The sequence below is a fragment of the Topomyia yanbarensis genome, chromosome 2 (assembly GCF_030247195.1).
Source record: "Topomyia yanbarensis strain Yona2022 chromosome 2, ASM3024719v1, whole genome shotgun sequence".
Classification (NCBI taxonomy): Eukaryota; Metazoa; Arthropoda; class Insecta; order Diptera; family Culicidae; genus Topomyia; species Topomyia yanbarensis.
The window spans coordinates 93505008-93518327 of record NC_080671.1 but is presented as its reverse complement, the minus strand read 5'-3'; the positions used below and the strand labels follow the sequence as shown (position 1 = coordinate 93518327).

General features: G+C 38.0%; 4 protein-coding genes across 4 annotated transcripts in view; all 4 read right to left on the bottom strand.

Annotated features, from left to right (window-relative positions):
- Positions 1–2372: 2372 nt before the first annotated feature.
- On the bottom strand, positions 2373–3931 carry LOC131678842 (eukaryotic translation initiation factor 3 subunit H). Its single transcript, XM_058959241.1, has 3 exons — positions 3812–3931; positions 2894–3574; positions 2373–2836 (listed from the first exon to the last, which is right to left on the bottom strand). Exons 1-3 carry the CDS (start codon positions 3887–3889, stop codon positions 2585–2587), a joined length of 1011 nt encoding a protein of 336 aa, XP_058815224.1. The 5' UTR covers positions 3890–3931; the 3' UTR covers positions 2373–2584.
- Positions 3932–4641: 710 nt separating this feature from the next.
- LOC131678839 (ankyrin repeat domain-containing protein 39) lies at positions 4642–6946 on the bottom strand. Its single transcript, XM_058959238.1, has 4 exons — positions 6806–6946; positions 5896–6059; positions 5631–5834; positions 4642–5492 (listed from the first exon to the last, which is right to left on the bottom strand). Exons 2-4 carry the CDS (start codon positions 6005–6007, stop codon positions 5254–5256), a joined length of 555 nt encoding a protein of 184 aa, XP_058815221.1. The 5' UTR covers positions 6008–6059; positions 6806–6946; the 3' UTR covers positions 4642–5253.
- Positions 6322–6654, bottom strand: LOC131678841 (uncharacterized). Its single transcript, XM_058959240.1, has one exon. It carries the CDS (start codon positions 6652–6654, stop codon positions 6322–6324), a length of 333 nt encoding a protein of 110 aa, XP_058815223.1.
- Positions 6761–13320, bottom strand: part of LOC131678840 (uncharacterized) — a 31563-nt gene continuing 25003 nt past the window's right edge. The window contains exon 4 of the mRNA XM_058959239.1: positions 6761–6970. Coding sequence (XP_058815222.1) covers positions 6761–6970 — 210 coding nt within the window. The remainder of the gene's footprint in view (positions 6971–13320) is intronic.

Genomic DNA, 13320 nt, shown 5'->3' with positions numbered 1-13320 from the left:
GCGTTGCGTGCAATGTATTTTGCTTTGCGTGTAAGACGTCAAAACCCTACAAAAAATTAGCCCTACATTCAACAAAACATCGAACAAAGTGAATCAGCGTAGGACGATTGTTAAACAATTTTTTTACGAGGGAGTGAGTTGTTGCAAAAATGGAAATTAAATGCATTTTTTCTAATTTGATGCAAATTTGTTATACATTTCTAGAGTGAACTGCCCCTAGATTGCATCCCTAGTTTTAAGATATCTGTGAAATTTCTCATAAATATTTGTTCCCCCTTTTGTGCACCAAATTATGTTGATAGTTTTAAGATAACTGTAAAATATTTTGTAAAAAACTATTACTCCCCCTGTTGTATATCAAACTGAATCCCTTGTTTTAAAATTTATCATAAAAAACCTTTTGCCCCCTCTCTTGTATACAGAATCTTATTTCTAGTCTTAAGATAGCTGTAAATTTTTTTCCTCTTTCATAAAAAAAATATTTCAACATTGTAACTTCCTAGTTTTAAGATATCCAAAATGTAAAAACAAAATAATTTGGCACCGCTAACGCATTTGTGCCTATCAAATAAACGAAATGAATAAAAAAAACTATTATTTCAATTAGCGAAGTAGCAACGATTACACCAAATACCAACACCAGCAATAAAGAATCAAATAGCGATGACGAAGGATTTACAACAGTGACCCGTAAGTACAAGAAACAAACAAGAACATCGGACCGTGAACATCATGAATGCAGTACCGATGATGACATGGACGTGAACGAAAATACGAGAGAAGACGGACCGAATGACCGCCGAAATGCGGCAGACGACGACAACGACACCGTATTTTTCACCACCAAGGAAGAGGATCTCAACAGCAGCGACAAGCTGCGTCAACAAGATCCAATGGACACATGAAAGTGAATTTTAATTTTTACATATTGTAAAAATCATTAAAGACCCACGGCTCAGTTACGCTAACGCATTGAGCCCTGTCAAATAAACAAGAAAAAATCTCTCTCTATCAATTTAAATGTGTTTTGAAAAACATTTCATTCGCAGTGCGAATTGCTGGGCCTTTCGTTTCCATCAAGTTATGTAGCTCAATGTGTGGTTTTTGACGACACTCCCTGATTGCTTGCAATTTCTTGGGCGGAGAGGTTGGTTTCGATTTACCCACCGCCCCCCCCCCCACCAAATCCTTCTTGCTGTCGACAACCGTTTTCCGAACACTTTTGTTACGTTGGTAAATATTGATTTGGCAACAATTTCGTCTACTTGACGTCGAGTAATTTGGATTTTTGCGAAGCGCGAGCAAAATTTTGCTCCATCACTTCTCTTGATGCGATGCTGTTTTCACAACTGAAGAGCAAATATTAAAATCAAACAGTAGACATTAACAAATGCGTCAAATTGAAGATTACCAATTTTGGATCTTAACAGCCTACAATTTTCGAAGATCGATTGGCCAAAATCGGTTTCTTATCGCTCAAAGAATTCCCTAAAATCTTGTTAAATATTCGGAAAAATACTCAAAAGTTTGCGGATTTTTTAGAAATCAGTGAGACTTTCCTGAAGCTTGTAGGATATGCCGTAGTTTACAAAAAAAATAATATTTGCCAGGATTTCCTTATTTTTGCTTTTCTCGAAATACTGCTTTAAAATGCTTTCTCAACTGTGAGTTCCATGAAATTTATTTGAAAGGTTTTCTTTTCTTTAGGTCGTAGGATTTTCTTGAAGTGCAAAAACATTTTTGAACCTCGCAAAACTGCCCTGAATTTTATCAAAAATTCTCTGATGTTTGAAGTATTATCGTAATTTCAATACGACATAAGGTTCATTAAGATACTCTAGACTTTGACAAATAACTATGACCGCCCTATGTTTCGCACAAACTGTCTGAAGATCTAAAAATATCTGTTTCTTAGAAATCTCCGGAAATTTGTGGGACTTTCTTGAAAGTCGAGGGACGCATGCAGCGCTAGTATGATTTTCTTCATTCTTGATAAATTGCATGATACAGTTACCGCTTACTAAAAGTTACTAATGAATACATTGCTGGAGTTTGCAGAAACACTATAAGTTGGGCATTTCCGCAAAGATATTAATCCACCCAATTGCCCGCGATTCCGCCTTATCGAAAAATATTGGACAATTATCGATCTGAAAACTGTAAAGACGACTCAGGACGCTATGCAAATATGCCGCAGGGGTTGGCAGGTATGAGTGTCGGGTTTTCGAAGTAAGTGCGCAGGCTTTATTTTCTTTTCTCGTCTTCCACCTTGCACATTTGGAATTCAACATTAATCTTGATGAACAAGTTGAAAAAATCAAACTCCATTACCCGTGCATTCTTTTTAGTTCAATTTTCAGCTTAAGACAAAATTTTGTTTCGAAAGCACGTTCTGGTAATTTTTGTTGGATGTTGTCTACTACCAGACATGAACGGCTCCACTTTTTATTCAGTACCTACAGATTTCTTATCCTTTCTCACAAATTATCTTTCTTAATCTTTCTAGATACTTGCGCTCAGAACAAATTACGTTTTAGTGCTTAAAAACAAACGTCTCTCCGGAAGATTTTTCGCGTAACTAATCTTACTGCTTATTTTCTTTTGCCCCTTGTAAAGCCTGAGTCATGTACAATTTTGCCAAAGATTGGGAACAGAATTGGGAAATGTGCTGAGCATATGTATTGATCTGCCCGGATACGATCATCGGATTCAACCTCGGTGGAACCGGCAATGGGCGGAATAGTTTATTGATCTCATCATCTGGAATGGCAACTTCGCCCTTTGTAATACGAGCAGCATTTTCTTGGGCGTGTCTAGCCAATACACGGTGCTTATCCTAAAATAGATTATGTAGTATGAGATCCACGTACATGTATTATTTGACGCTTCTTACCTGTTCCTGTCTAATAACAGCCTGTTGATACTTGTTAAACTTGTTCGCTTCCTGGTTCAACTCATCGACACGATCCATCAAACAGCGCAAATGATTCTCCAACACGGAAGCAGTTCCCAAATCCAGGAAATGTGTTCCCTCCTCCTCCGGAACCATTTCAGCTAACTCGGACATCATGATGTTACACAAAGCCGAATTTTTAATCACAATAGGCACTTCCAAGAATAAATTCTCGTAGCCTACCTTTAGATTGCGCAGAGCTTCCGGAGTAAATTCGCCTTCTTTGTACATAGCAATTGCCTGCGGAGTCAAACGGTACGCTTTCAGCGTTAGGAAGCCTCTCTTGGACTTTTGTGTATCATAGATGACCACAACCGACTCTTCGATACTGGTTTGATAATGATACTGCGACTCCAGCAGTGGAAGTGATAGAAAATTACCCACGTCGGCACTCTGGTACCATCCGACGTGAAAATGATCAACATTAACCAAACGCAGCCGGCGCATCATGTTCAACTGGTACTCCTCCTCGTCGATTGTTTCATCCGACGATTTCGGAAACGGAAAGCAGTTGGTTATCTCCAAGCGATCATCCACGACTAACCCGAGCAAAGCACCCTGTGCCACCTCCATGTTGCCCGACGATTCCTCGTGGCAATGCTTGACCATCTTCATCGCCGCCTGTAAAGAAATATTATTTTACCACCTAGTTTATTTTAAAGAATCATTAATCCACAAGATAAAGATATTGACATCCCTAGCACCATCGAGTCAGCAAGTGCAAACGTCAACCAAGCGATTAAGCATGGTTCACTCCTTCAAAAATTACAATGAAATATTCCAGCAGAAAACACCAAAACAGCACCGAATCCACTCGCAGATAGAAGAATCCAGATCACTGAACCCAATGAAACTTACCAGGCCATCGCACTGGACGTACGAGATGGTATTATCGACTTCTTGCGCTGGGCGACGATTTTGTGCACGACTCGCCATTTTTGAACAACACAAAAGAAATGCTGATGACAGCTGCAAACCGAAGCATCGACGCAAGACAGACAGTGAAAATATTTGAAGTGGCAGATCAACTGCCACAAAATCCACAGTTGATTTACGAGGGGCTTTGATACAATGGCAAATTTACACGGATGCCCAAACCTGCACAACACGTTGCATAACGCAGGGCTGATTTTCCGAAAAAAGATTCTCATTCAGCTCTTCGTTATGCAAATACGCGATATTATGACCAATCGGCTAAGCGCGACTTTCTTGAAGCACGACCGTTCCTTTCGATCGGGAAAGGACGTGTAGAATTTTAACTAATGTGGTTTTCGTTTGAGACAAAACTGGGTCAGTTCCCAACCCCAACTGCTGTCAAAATGTATGAACTGACAGCGGTTGGGGTTAGAACCTGACTCAGTTTCAGGTTCAAGCGAAATCGCCATAAATAAATGCGCTAATAAACGCGCAAAAGAAAAGGATTGCGGCGTGGCAAAACTTGGCAGTGGCACACCACCGCTGCAAATCGTACGACGTCAGCGTACGAGAAAAAATACCGACGGTGCCCCTATTTAATATGTAGTATATATTCAGTTTGATAATAATGTCATATGTTTCAATAATCTGTTTGTTTGATTTGAATACATATTTCCAAAATTTGTGTAAAATTTTGACAACGTCGTTGGTTTTGGTCTTTTGGTGCAAAACCAGCGAAGTTTCTTCGTTGGCGTACGGAAAAGTAAATACGATTTTCTTATATGGTACACATACATTTATTTTAGTACATTACATATAAATCAAATATGTGCAAACTAGACTTCTCAGCTAAACCTTCCTATGCAACGTATAACAGTTTCAAGATATAGTTTAAACCAACATTTATACAAAACATTTAAAAATAATCAAACCATCCCGACAAATGAGGTTCACAATTTGAAAATTTTCGTAAAAAAATTCCAATGCCGACTGATTAAAAACTGAATAACACTGAAAAGTAATACTTGAGTAAAGCATATCTGATTTCTAAGCGTGCCTGACACTGGAAAGCGTGAAATTTGCTTAATTTTACATCATGAAACATTTACTATAATAGAAAAAAAAAAACATTTTAGGAATTTATCACAAAATAGGTTGTTTTATGCGTCGCTTCCCTACAGCTTTCGAGCGCTAATGCTTTGTTGCAAGTAAACAATATGAACAAAAATCGTTCCTCCTCCACTGAAAAATATATGTGTATTCTTGAACTTGCGCTTTTATAATAATATGATTCTAGATAGACTCTAAGAAGTGAAGATTTGGGAAGACCGGAAAACCCGATTCTATGCCAAACTCAGAAGTGATCTGCTGCAACGTAACATTATTCAACTCAAGAGTACTTTCAACGCTGCATAATGAGGTGCATGTGGGTCGACGGTGTCGAGTGGTGTATTTCCCTTGCCATCACGTATTGTTGCAGCCGTTCCATTTTGCCGGACTAAAATGCGACATGTGTCCAGATGGCCCCGCTCGGCTGCCCGGTGCAGTGCCGTTTTCCCGTCACTATCCTGCAGCAAGGGATCGGCTTTTCTTGTTAGCAGTAGTTCGACTATTTGATGATGACCTATGAAGTAGAAGAATGACTGTGAGCTGTATTATTTTTTAGACAAATGTGGTACTTCAGCAAAGTAGAACATAAATAGTAATTAATCTATCGCGTTTGATTATTCTAATAGTAACGCTCCATTCAAATTAAACTCACCCATCATTGCCGCCCTGTGCAGTGCAGTTGCTCCACCATGCGTAGTTTCATCGACGCTAATTCCACTATCAAGCAAAATGCGACAAATCGACAAGTGACCATTTCGTGCAGCGTAGTGTAGTGCAGTGTACCCTGAGTTATCCCTATCAGATAAATGACCTTTCTCAATAAGCGATCTCAATTTATGCTCATCGTTATCAATTGCTAAAAAAGCATAAAAACATTATTGAATAATTTCCAACCTTGAAAAACTTGAACATCCTACCAGCAGACCATATTCCTCTCTCAAACTCCAGCTCATCTAACGATTGCGTTGCTGTAGCCGTTTTCAGGCAACCGCAACGACGATTGTTGTGTTGACCGTGGGACGAAGACATCGTTCTTTCTTTGCTCGACTCCGTTGGTGGGCTTCAAATCGTTCGTCGTAAACTATCAATATCACACATATGAAAAATAACAATTTCAATTAAATTGCTTTCCAGGAGTTTCAAATAAAGTTTCACTCATCACACTACACTCTGATCATAGGTTAGTAGAAGTTTGCAAATACTAATACGGCGGTTGTGGTGTTTGCAAAAGAAGTTGTGCTGCCACTTCTATTAGGTTCAACAAGAATATCCCTAAACATATATAGTACACCTAAGGTGATTGTTTCGTAGCTAGTTCAGCATTGGTTTCGGTGTTTTTGTTCTTACAGCTCACGCTGCAGCGTCCACACGACTTCCGTTTCGCCGGTGCTCGAGATAACTTTGTACCCGAGCTGCGCCAGCGAGTTGATGATCAGTGACGGGGCTACCTTAATGACCACCCCATTGTCGATCGGAACCGAGCTGATCTGGAAGCGTTTCGAGAGTGCCTGCACCTCATCCGTGGAGCAACCGAATATGGCACTGTCCCGGGCATACAGCGAACCCTTCACGAACACGTAACAGTACGTGCCTTCCGAGGGCAGGATCGGAATCGGTACCGTCACCAGGTTGTTTGTGATCAAGCTTTGGTTCGTAGTAGAATTGGGTGATTCCATTTCACTGTTCGATACGTTTCGAGCAACAGCAATCAGCAATTATTGCTGGCAAATAATAACTAGATGATCTGCTGTTTCAACAGGTCACTCGAGCAGATTTTATCACTTATTCCGGTACGTCAATCTTATTAAATGGCGGATAGTTATTCACCTCACGACCACTGTTGGTTAGATTGTCTCGTTCCACTATGTTGGATGAAGTTTCACACACGTACGGTTCTGGATCGTGGAACTCCTTGCGCATAGTCCACATGTACTCGTTGTAATCTTGCTTAACTGCTGTCGAAGACGATGCTACGACACGGTATCCTAGGACCTGAAAAAAATAATTCGAAATTAAATTAGGTGTTACACTAAAGCTGGATATCACGATTGAGCACAAGGTCGACTGTACTTGGATGACGGCCTGATTTCGAGCTGTTTAAAAAAAATCATTACTGTGCGATAATTTTCAGATAATTTCTCTATTATTTTGTTGGTCTATTACCGTACAAGACCCATATACCGATCAATTAACAGCGATTTCTACTTCCAACGATCTTTAAAAAACAATGCTAAAAGGCATTTCAATTCGTGTATATTATATTGATGTTCTACGTACTATTTCCATATTTCACTTTATTTATAATTTCTAAATTCCGTGCAATATTCGAGTCAAAACAATTTCGCCGTCAAATTGATCGGTAAATGGAGGCCTAGCGGTGGATGGGCTCTGCACGGTATTAGGTTATTCGACAGTACTATTTTTGAATGAGTAATTTTTGAGGAAGAGGGGTAGGTTTACAAGAAAGGTCGCGCGGGAGTTTTACAAAACGCTTAACTTGAAGAGGAAAAGTATTACGGCGCCAGTCATTATTAACGACCTATACGAGAAGATATTGACAGGTTACCAGGTGCAATGAACCCATTGAGTCATTAACGCATAACGAATTAATGAAGTGCAATAAGCTATTTGAATGGTGAAAAACGTCAATTCAGTTGGAAAGGTCTGAATCTCAGCCGAACTTCTAACATTCGGGAGACATCAGTTGCACGAAGTAATCCATCACGTGATCGGGACGGCCACGCAGCTCATACACAAGGGACGGCAAGGATCAATCCACCTACTTACTCGCTCGACAAGGCTATGTTTCTTGCTTTCGATTATTTTTAATATTTAAAAATACTTCCCGCGGTCCGACTACCATTTCTTCTAATGTCTCGAAGGTTCACTGTATCAATATGCTTTCGACCGCAAAAATAAACTGCTGCGCGAGCGCTGCCAAAACTGTACTATGTCGTAACAGAAATTGATAAGTTCTAGTCAGAAAAAACTGCGCATAGCCACGACTGATTTAAAAAGGAGCCAACGATATCGCTAGCAGTAAATTCGCTACGATTTAGTATCGCGTATACACCCAGGTTTTTTTACGCGGTTTTTTTACGAGGTTTTTTTTACGCGGATTTTCCAATTAACGCGGTTTTTTTACGCGGATTTTCCAATTAACGCGGTTTTTGCAAAAATATTCTAAGTCCTTTTGAATGCAAAGAACTTAGAAGAATTTTGGCAGTTTTTATTTTGCGCAGATTTCGCCATTAACACGGTTTTGGCAAAAAACATTCTAAGTCCTTTTGAATGCAAAAGACTTAGAAAATTTTCGGAAAGATGGAAGAGACGGGTCTGGAAGATTCCTTATGGCCCGCACCCCAACAATATAGGTATTTTTGGAATGTTCTTGAAGAGTAGGTGCTAGTAATTGATTTTTGACGCCATTTTGAAATCAAAGATAACGACTTCCGGTTTAGCGAAATTCGCTATAACTCAATCAATATGGATATTTTCAGAATGGTCTTGAACAGTAAATGCCAGTAATTGATCTTTGACACCATTTTGACATCAAAGATGGCGACTTCCGGTTTAGCGAAATTCGCTATAACTCAATGGTTGTACGACTTTCCCCCGAAAATCATTCCCCAGAAACTAAAACACCGAAGTTTTTTCCCCAGAAAGAACCACTCTCCAGAAAACCGTTCCGTCGAAAGTACCAATTACCAGAAAACCTTTTCCCAGAAAGTATTTTTGCCCAGAAAACCGTTACCCAGAAGTTCATACCCCAGAAAAAACCAATTCCCAGAAATTGAGGTATTTTAACTGAAGATAACTTATTTATTAGTATTAATATTCAGGTTTGGTTTTGTAATATAAGATCTATTGATAAAATGGTATCTTTTAATGTTGTACCATCTTCCTGGTCGGCAATTAGAACTTCTTTTAATTTTTTGTCACTCCTACCTGTTTTTTTTTTACAGCGACGCCGGTTTATCATATCTCCTTGCAGATATCGCATATATTCCGCCTACGTGGACTGCTCTTCCTCTTTGAATGCTTTCACAACCGCATAAAGTTTAAGGTCACTGGTACCTTTTAAGAGTGCATTTAATTGGTTGTGATACCCTTCTATTGCGTTTGAGGTTCTGGGTATGTCATTGAGGATGTTGTATCGCATGGTCCATAATTCAAGGGAAAATCTGGCCTGGGCCTGTGCGCAGTGTTTTCCAACCCTTCGCTTCCCCAAAACGTATTTTTTATGTCATCGAAGCACGGGGACATTTATTCCGGAGCTGAAGCACGGACAATACCCAAGCCTTCAGACACATCTTGAGGTTTCAAAAAGTCCAAGGCCTGGGTTTGTCTGAAAGAGATCTGCATTTGCATGCTTTTCAAATAAATTCCAGATAATCCCAATTTTTGAATGCGTTTCCACCAATGTTTCGTTACGTGGAAAAAGCAACCATATCGCAAAGAATTGGGAACAATCCTTGCTACCCAAGTAGCAAATCGCAACTAGTTTTAATCGTCTAAGTACAAACTATGTTGCAACGAGAGAACAATAGTTATTTTTATTGCACTGGTTGAACATAGATAACATCAAAGTTATTTAATAACATCTTTTGTCGCCAAATAGTCATTTATGTTGCCAGCTAGAACATGTTCATTCATGTTCCGAACTGGTTACTGATGCTGCAGAGTTTGTTGAAATTTAGTTGTGATTTTGATTTTGTTGTATGTATTTTGACAATTGCACAGTTGTCAAAAACCAAAATTCTTACTGAAAGCGTTTCAGTTTACAAAGTCGTATTCGTGTTATACGTATGTATCCGTCACATTTCATCATTACGCCGTTCAGCACAAACTCATACGTATTAATAAAATGCTTTTGCAACATTGAATCCACTAGTTCACAACTAATGCTTAGCAAAACAAAAAATAAGTTATATTTTTGTGGGCATTACATTGCGAAAATTCACCGATGACACTTCTGGCGCTCCACTTGATATTATAGAAGCATTTAGCTCAACGGTGGCGCCCAAAGAGAATAGGAAAAGAGACGAATAGTGTGAAGCCAAAAATACCTTATTGAGCAGACCAATCGTGCAATGTAAATAAACATTACTCATGCCTGAGTTGGAGGAGATAAGTATTGTAAATCTATCAAAAAAAAATTGAATTTTCGTCAGAATTTAGTGCAATCGTGATTGTAAGGTGCATTCTAGAGTCTATGTATGAGTAAAAACAAGTTTTAGAATTATTTCATCTCTTTGTTTCGAAATGCACATCGTTTGATAAACAAATCCAACGATCGACAAAAGGTTTGTTTTCAAAATATAATAGGAGTCATTTAAAGTGCTGCCTTTGGAAACGGTTGCCAAATTCTAGTGTTGAAATCATCGTAAAGGGAGTGTTGCCGTTTTGACTGATTTTCACTCTGCGTCTCTTTCACTATTCTCTTTGGTGGCGCCAACTATATTATGTTCGGTGTATCGAAAAAATATAAACAAATGGCATGTATACTATTGCTGATTTTAAGCGAAGTGATTAAATTCCTTCAACACTGATTATATAATTGATATATTTGAAAATAATTTCGGAACTAAGAACAAGAAACATAGTAGATAGATCGGAATGAGTAGTATGAATTTGAGATATATCGCTTACTTGGTGTACCTTCCGGAAACAATAGAAAAGTTAACGTGATCTCAGGAGTACTGCTATTTAGCAAATTCCTTGTTTAATAATTGAAGCATCTGAAAATACTAGTCCATGATATGCAAATTTTCAAAATACATTTTTTTAATATTTTTTTGCTGAATGACATTTTGTCTAATAATTCAAAATTTTTCTTGAAAATTCCATCCGAAAACAGACAGAATACCGGCATTTGTGGACCCATTCCCCACTCGTAGACTCAAGTAGGCTTTTCCTAACAAAAAAAAGTCTTTAAAAATGTTCCACTACCACATTTTAAATGGGTATTTTGTACCATTTATTTGACAATTGGGATTATTTGCCAACTGAGTTGATATAGAATCCTTAACTTTTTTAATTGTTGCAGCCTTCACGAAAAAACCTACGCTTGAATTACGTTTTGATATTTTTGATAACTTACCTTATTACCTAATTTTTGGTTAAATAGGTATGAAAAACAAACAAAACTGTATTGTCGGTATGATAAGCATCCTGAGGAGATCCTAGAAACTCTATTCCATCCTGCAAAGTGACCGTGTGTTTTTCCTTCAAAAATGATATTGAGAACTGGTTGTTTGCACATGTTGCCGCAAAAGGTTTGGAACACCTTAAAGTTTCAACATGCTGGAGTAAAATTGCAATTAACGATTTATTGAAACTAAGTTCGAAAGTTGAATCATATCAAAATATGGTAATGTCAAATGACTGCTTGCTCTTGCGCTGCAGTGCCATTCGAATTTATGAGGTTATGTAAGTCTCTCATCTACGTCGACAAACCTTAAACAAATGATGAGCTAGATGCCATTATTGAACACGTTACTCACATTCTTCAGTCGTTCTCGAGAAAGTGACTAAAAGGTGAGCTAGGGAAAGTTTGGTTCACCGGACTGTCATTTGTAATGATTCAGGTGATAATTATAACTGAAATAATGAAAAAAATGATCACATGCCAACTCAAATAGTCCAAAATGAAAAGAAAAACGCTAAGAGCACCCTTCGATACAACGATTTACCGTTGGTTTAAAATAGCTCCTATTTTGGGGAAATTGTTTATTTTTATTGCATCTTGCAATAATATTTCCCTGTGCTTCTCATAGAAGTATGACCCAATAGTTCAACTATTGGTATTAATGCTACTACTGCGGTAAAAGAAAGATTTACTTTTAAAATTTCTCGTTACAATCATACATGTCACATGTTTACATTTTTCCGATACACCGAACATGTTATAGTTGGCGCCACCGTACAGTTCAATGCTTCTATAATATGAAGTGGAGCGCATGAAGTGTGACCGGTGAATTTTCTCAACGTAATGGAAACAAAAATTCAACTTCATTATTATCTTGTTGACCTTTAGTTATGAATTGGTCAATCCAGTGTTGCAAATGCTATTTATCAATACGTGCGAGTTTGTGATTCAAGGTATATTGATGATATGTGCCTGATACGTGTGTATGGCAAGAATATGACTTGTAACTAGAACGTTTTCAGTAAGAATAGTATTACCCTAGGTCATATTAAGGAAAGGTATATTTGGATGTGAACTAAAAATTGTTCGATGGAGTCAAACCGTATGCTGGAATGTAGTTGTACACAAATCAAAATCTTTGCTCATTGATATAAATTTGTTCTAAAAGCAAATTGTTTCGTCTTCACCAAAATCACATCCTAAATTTGGCCCTGGATGGCTAGAAAGCCATGTTTCTTATATGCATCATTTTCTAATGTATTGGAAATAAAACCTCAGCCGGCTCAGGGATATTCATAAAAGGCTACCGGTAAAGCGATTTATGTTCCTGATTTATGATAAATGTGTGATTTCATTGAATAATGTTGGATTTCTGATATGATTCGGTTTTCTCCTCGAAAAAAATGAGTTATTTTGTTGATAATTTGGTTTCACCAGGAGCGCGTGTAATAATATGAAGTGGAATAAAATATCACTCGATAGACTCTGATGCGCAGTAAAATTTGATGCTTTATTGACAATTTTTGATATGAAGAATGACACTACTGTTCAAATTTAAATAATCAACATATATTCTGACTTGGTCTTCATTTTCATTTCCACTGGTAACATAATCTTAACATATTTATAAGAAAATAAGTAACTTTTCAGTTGCGATTGACAGTCTAGGTGAACGAAAAAATGGTATGATTAAGTAATCTTGTTGCGACCTGCATTCAACATGTTGACAACAATATGATTTCATTTAGTTATTCTCGCATGGCTATTCCAACGAAACGGGAACAAGTTTTTACTGTTTTGCTCAATCATAATCATGTTGAAAATCGGCCTAAAACTGCGCTTTTTAGGTCGCACAGGAAGTTAGATGTCAGTCACAACAGCACCTATTTTTTGTTGCCAACTGGTTGTGAAATAGTTACTGAAACAAAAATTGCTACTTGGGTAAAGCGTTTATCTCAGCGGTTTCAAAACCTGTCAATACAATCGACGGATTAGTTATAATATTGTTGTTGGCTGCTATGATTTTTATCAGTTCTAGAGCTTTTTGTAGTTAAATTCTGATTTATCTGGAAGGAGCATGTGTACTAAGGGCAGGAACGTTCGTTCAATGCTCAATGTTCCTATTGACCGTGGATGGCAATTTATGTAGCAGATGAATCAATAAGGGAATGACCTGTGATCAACACGTATG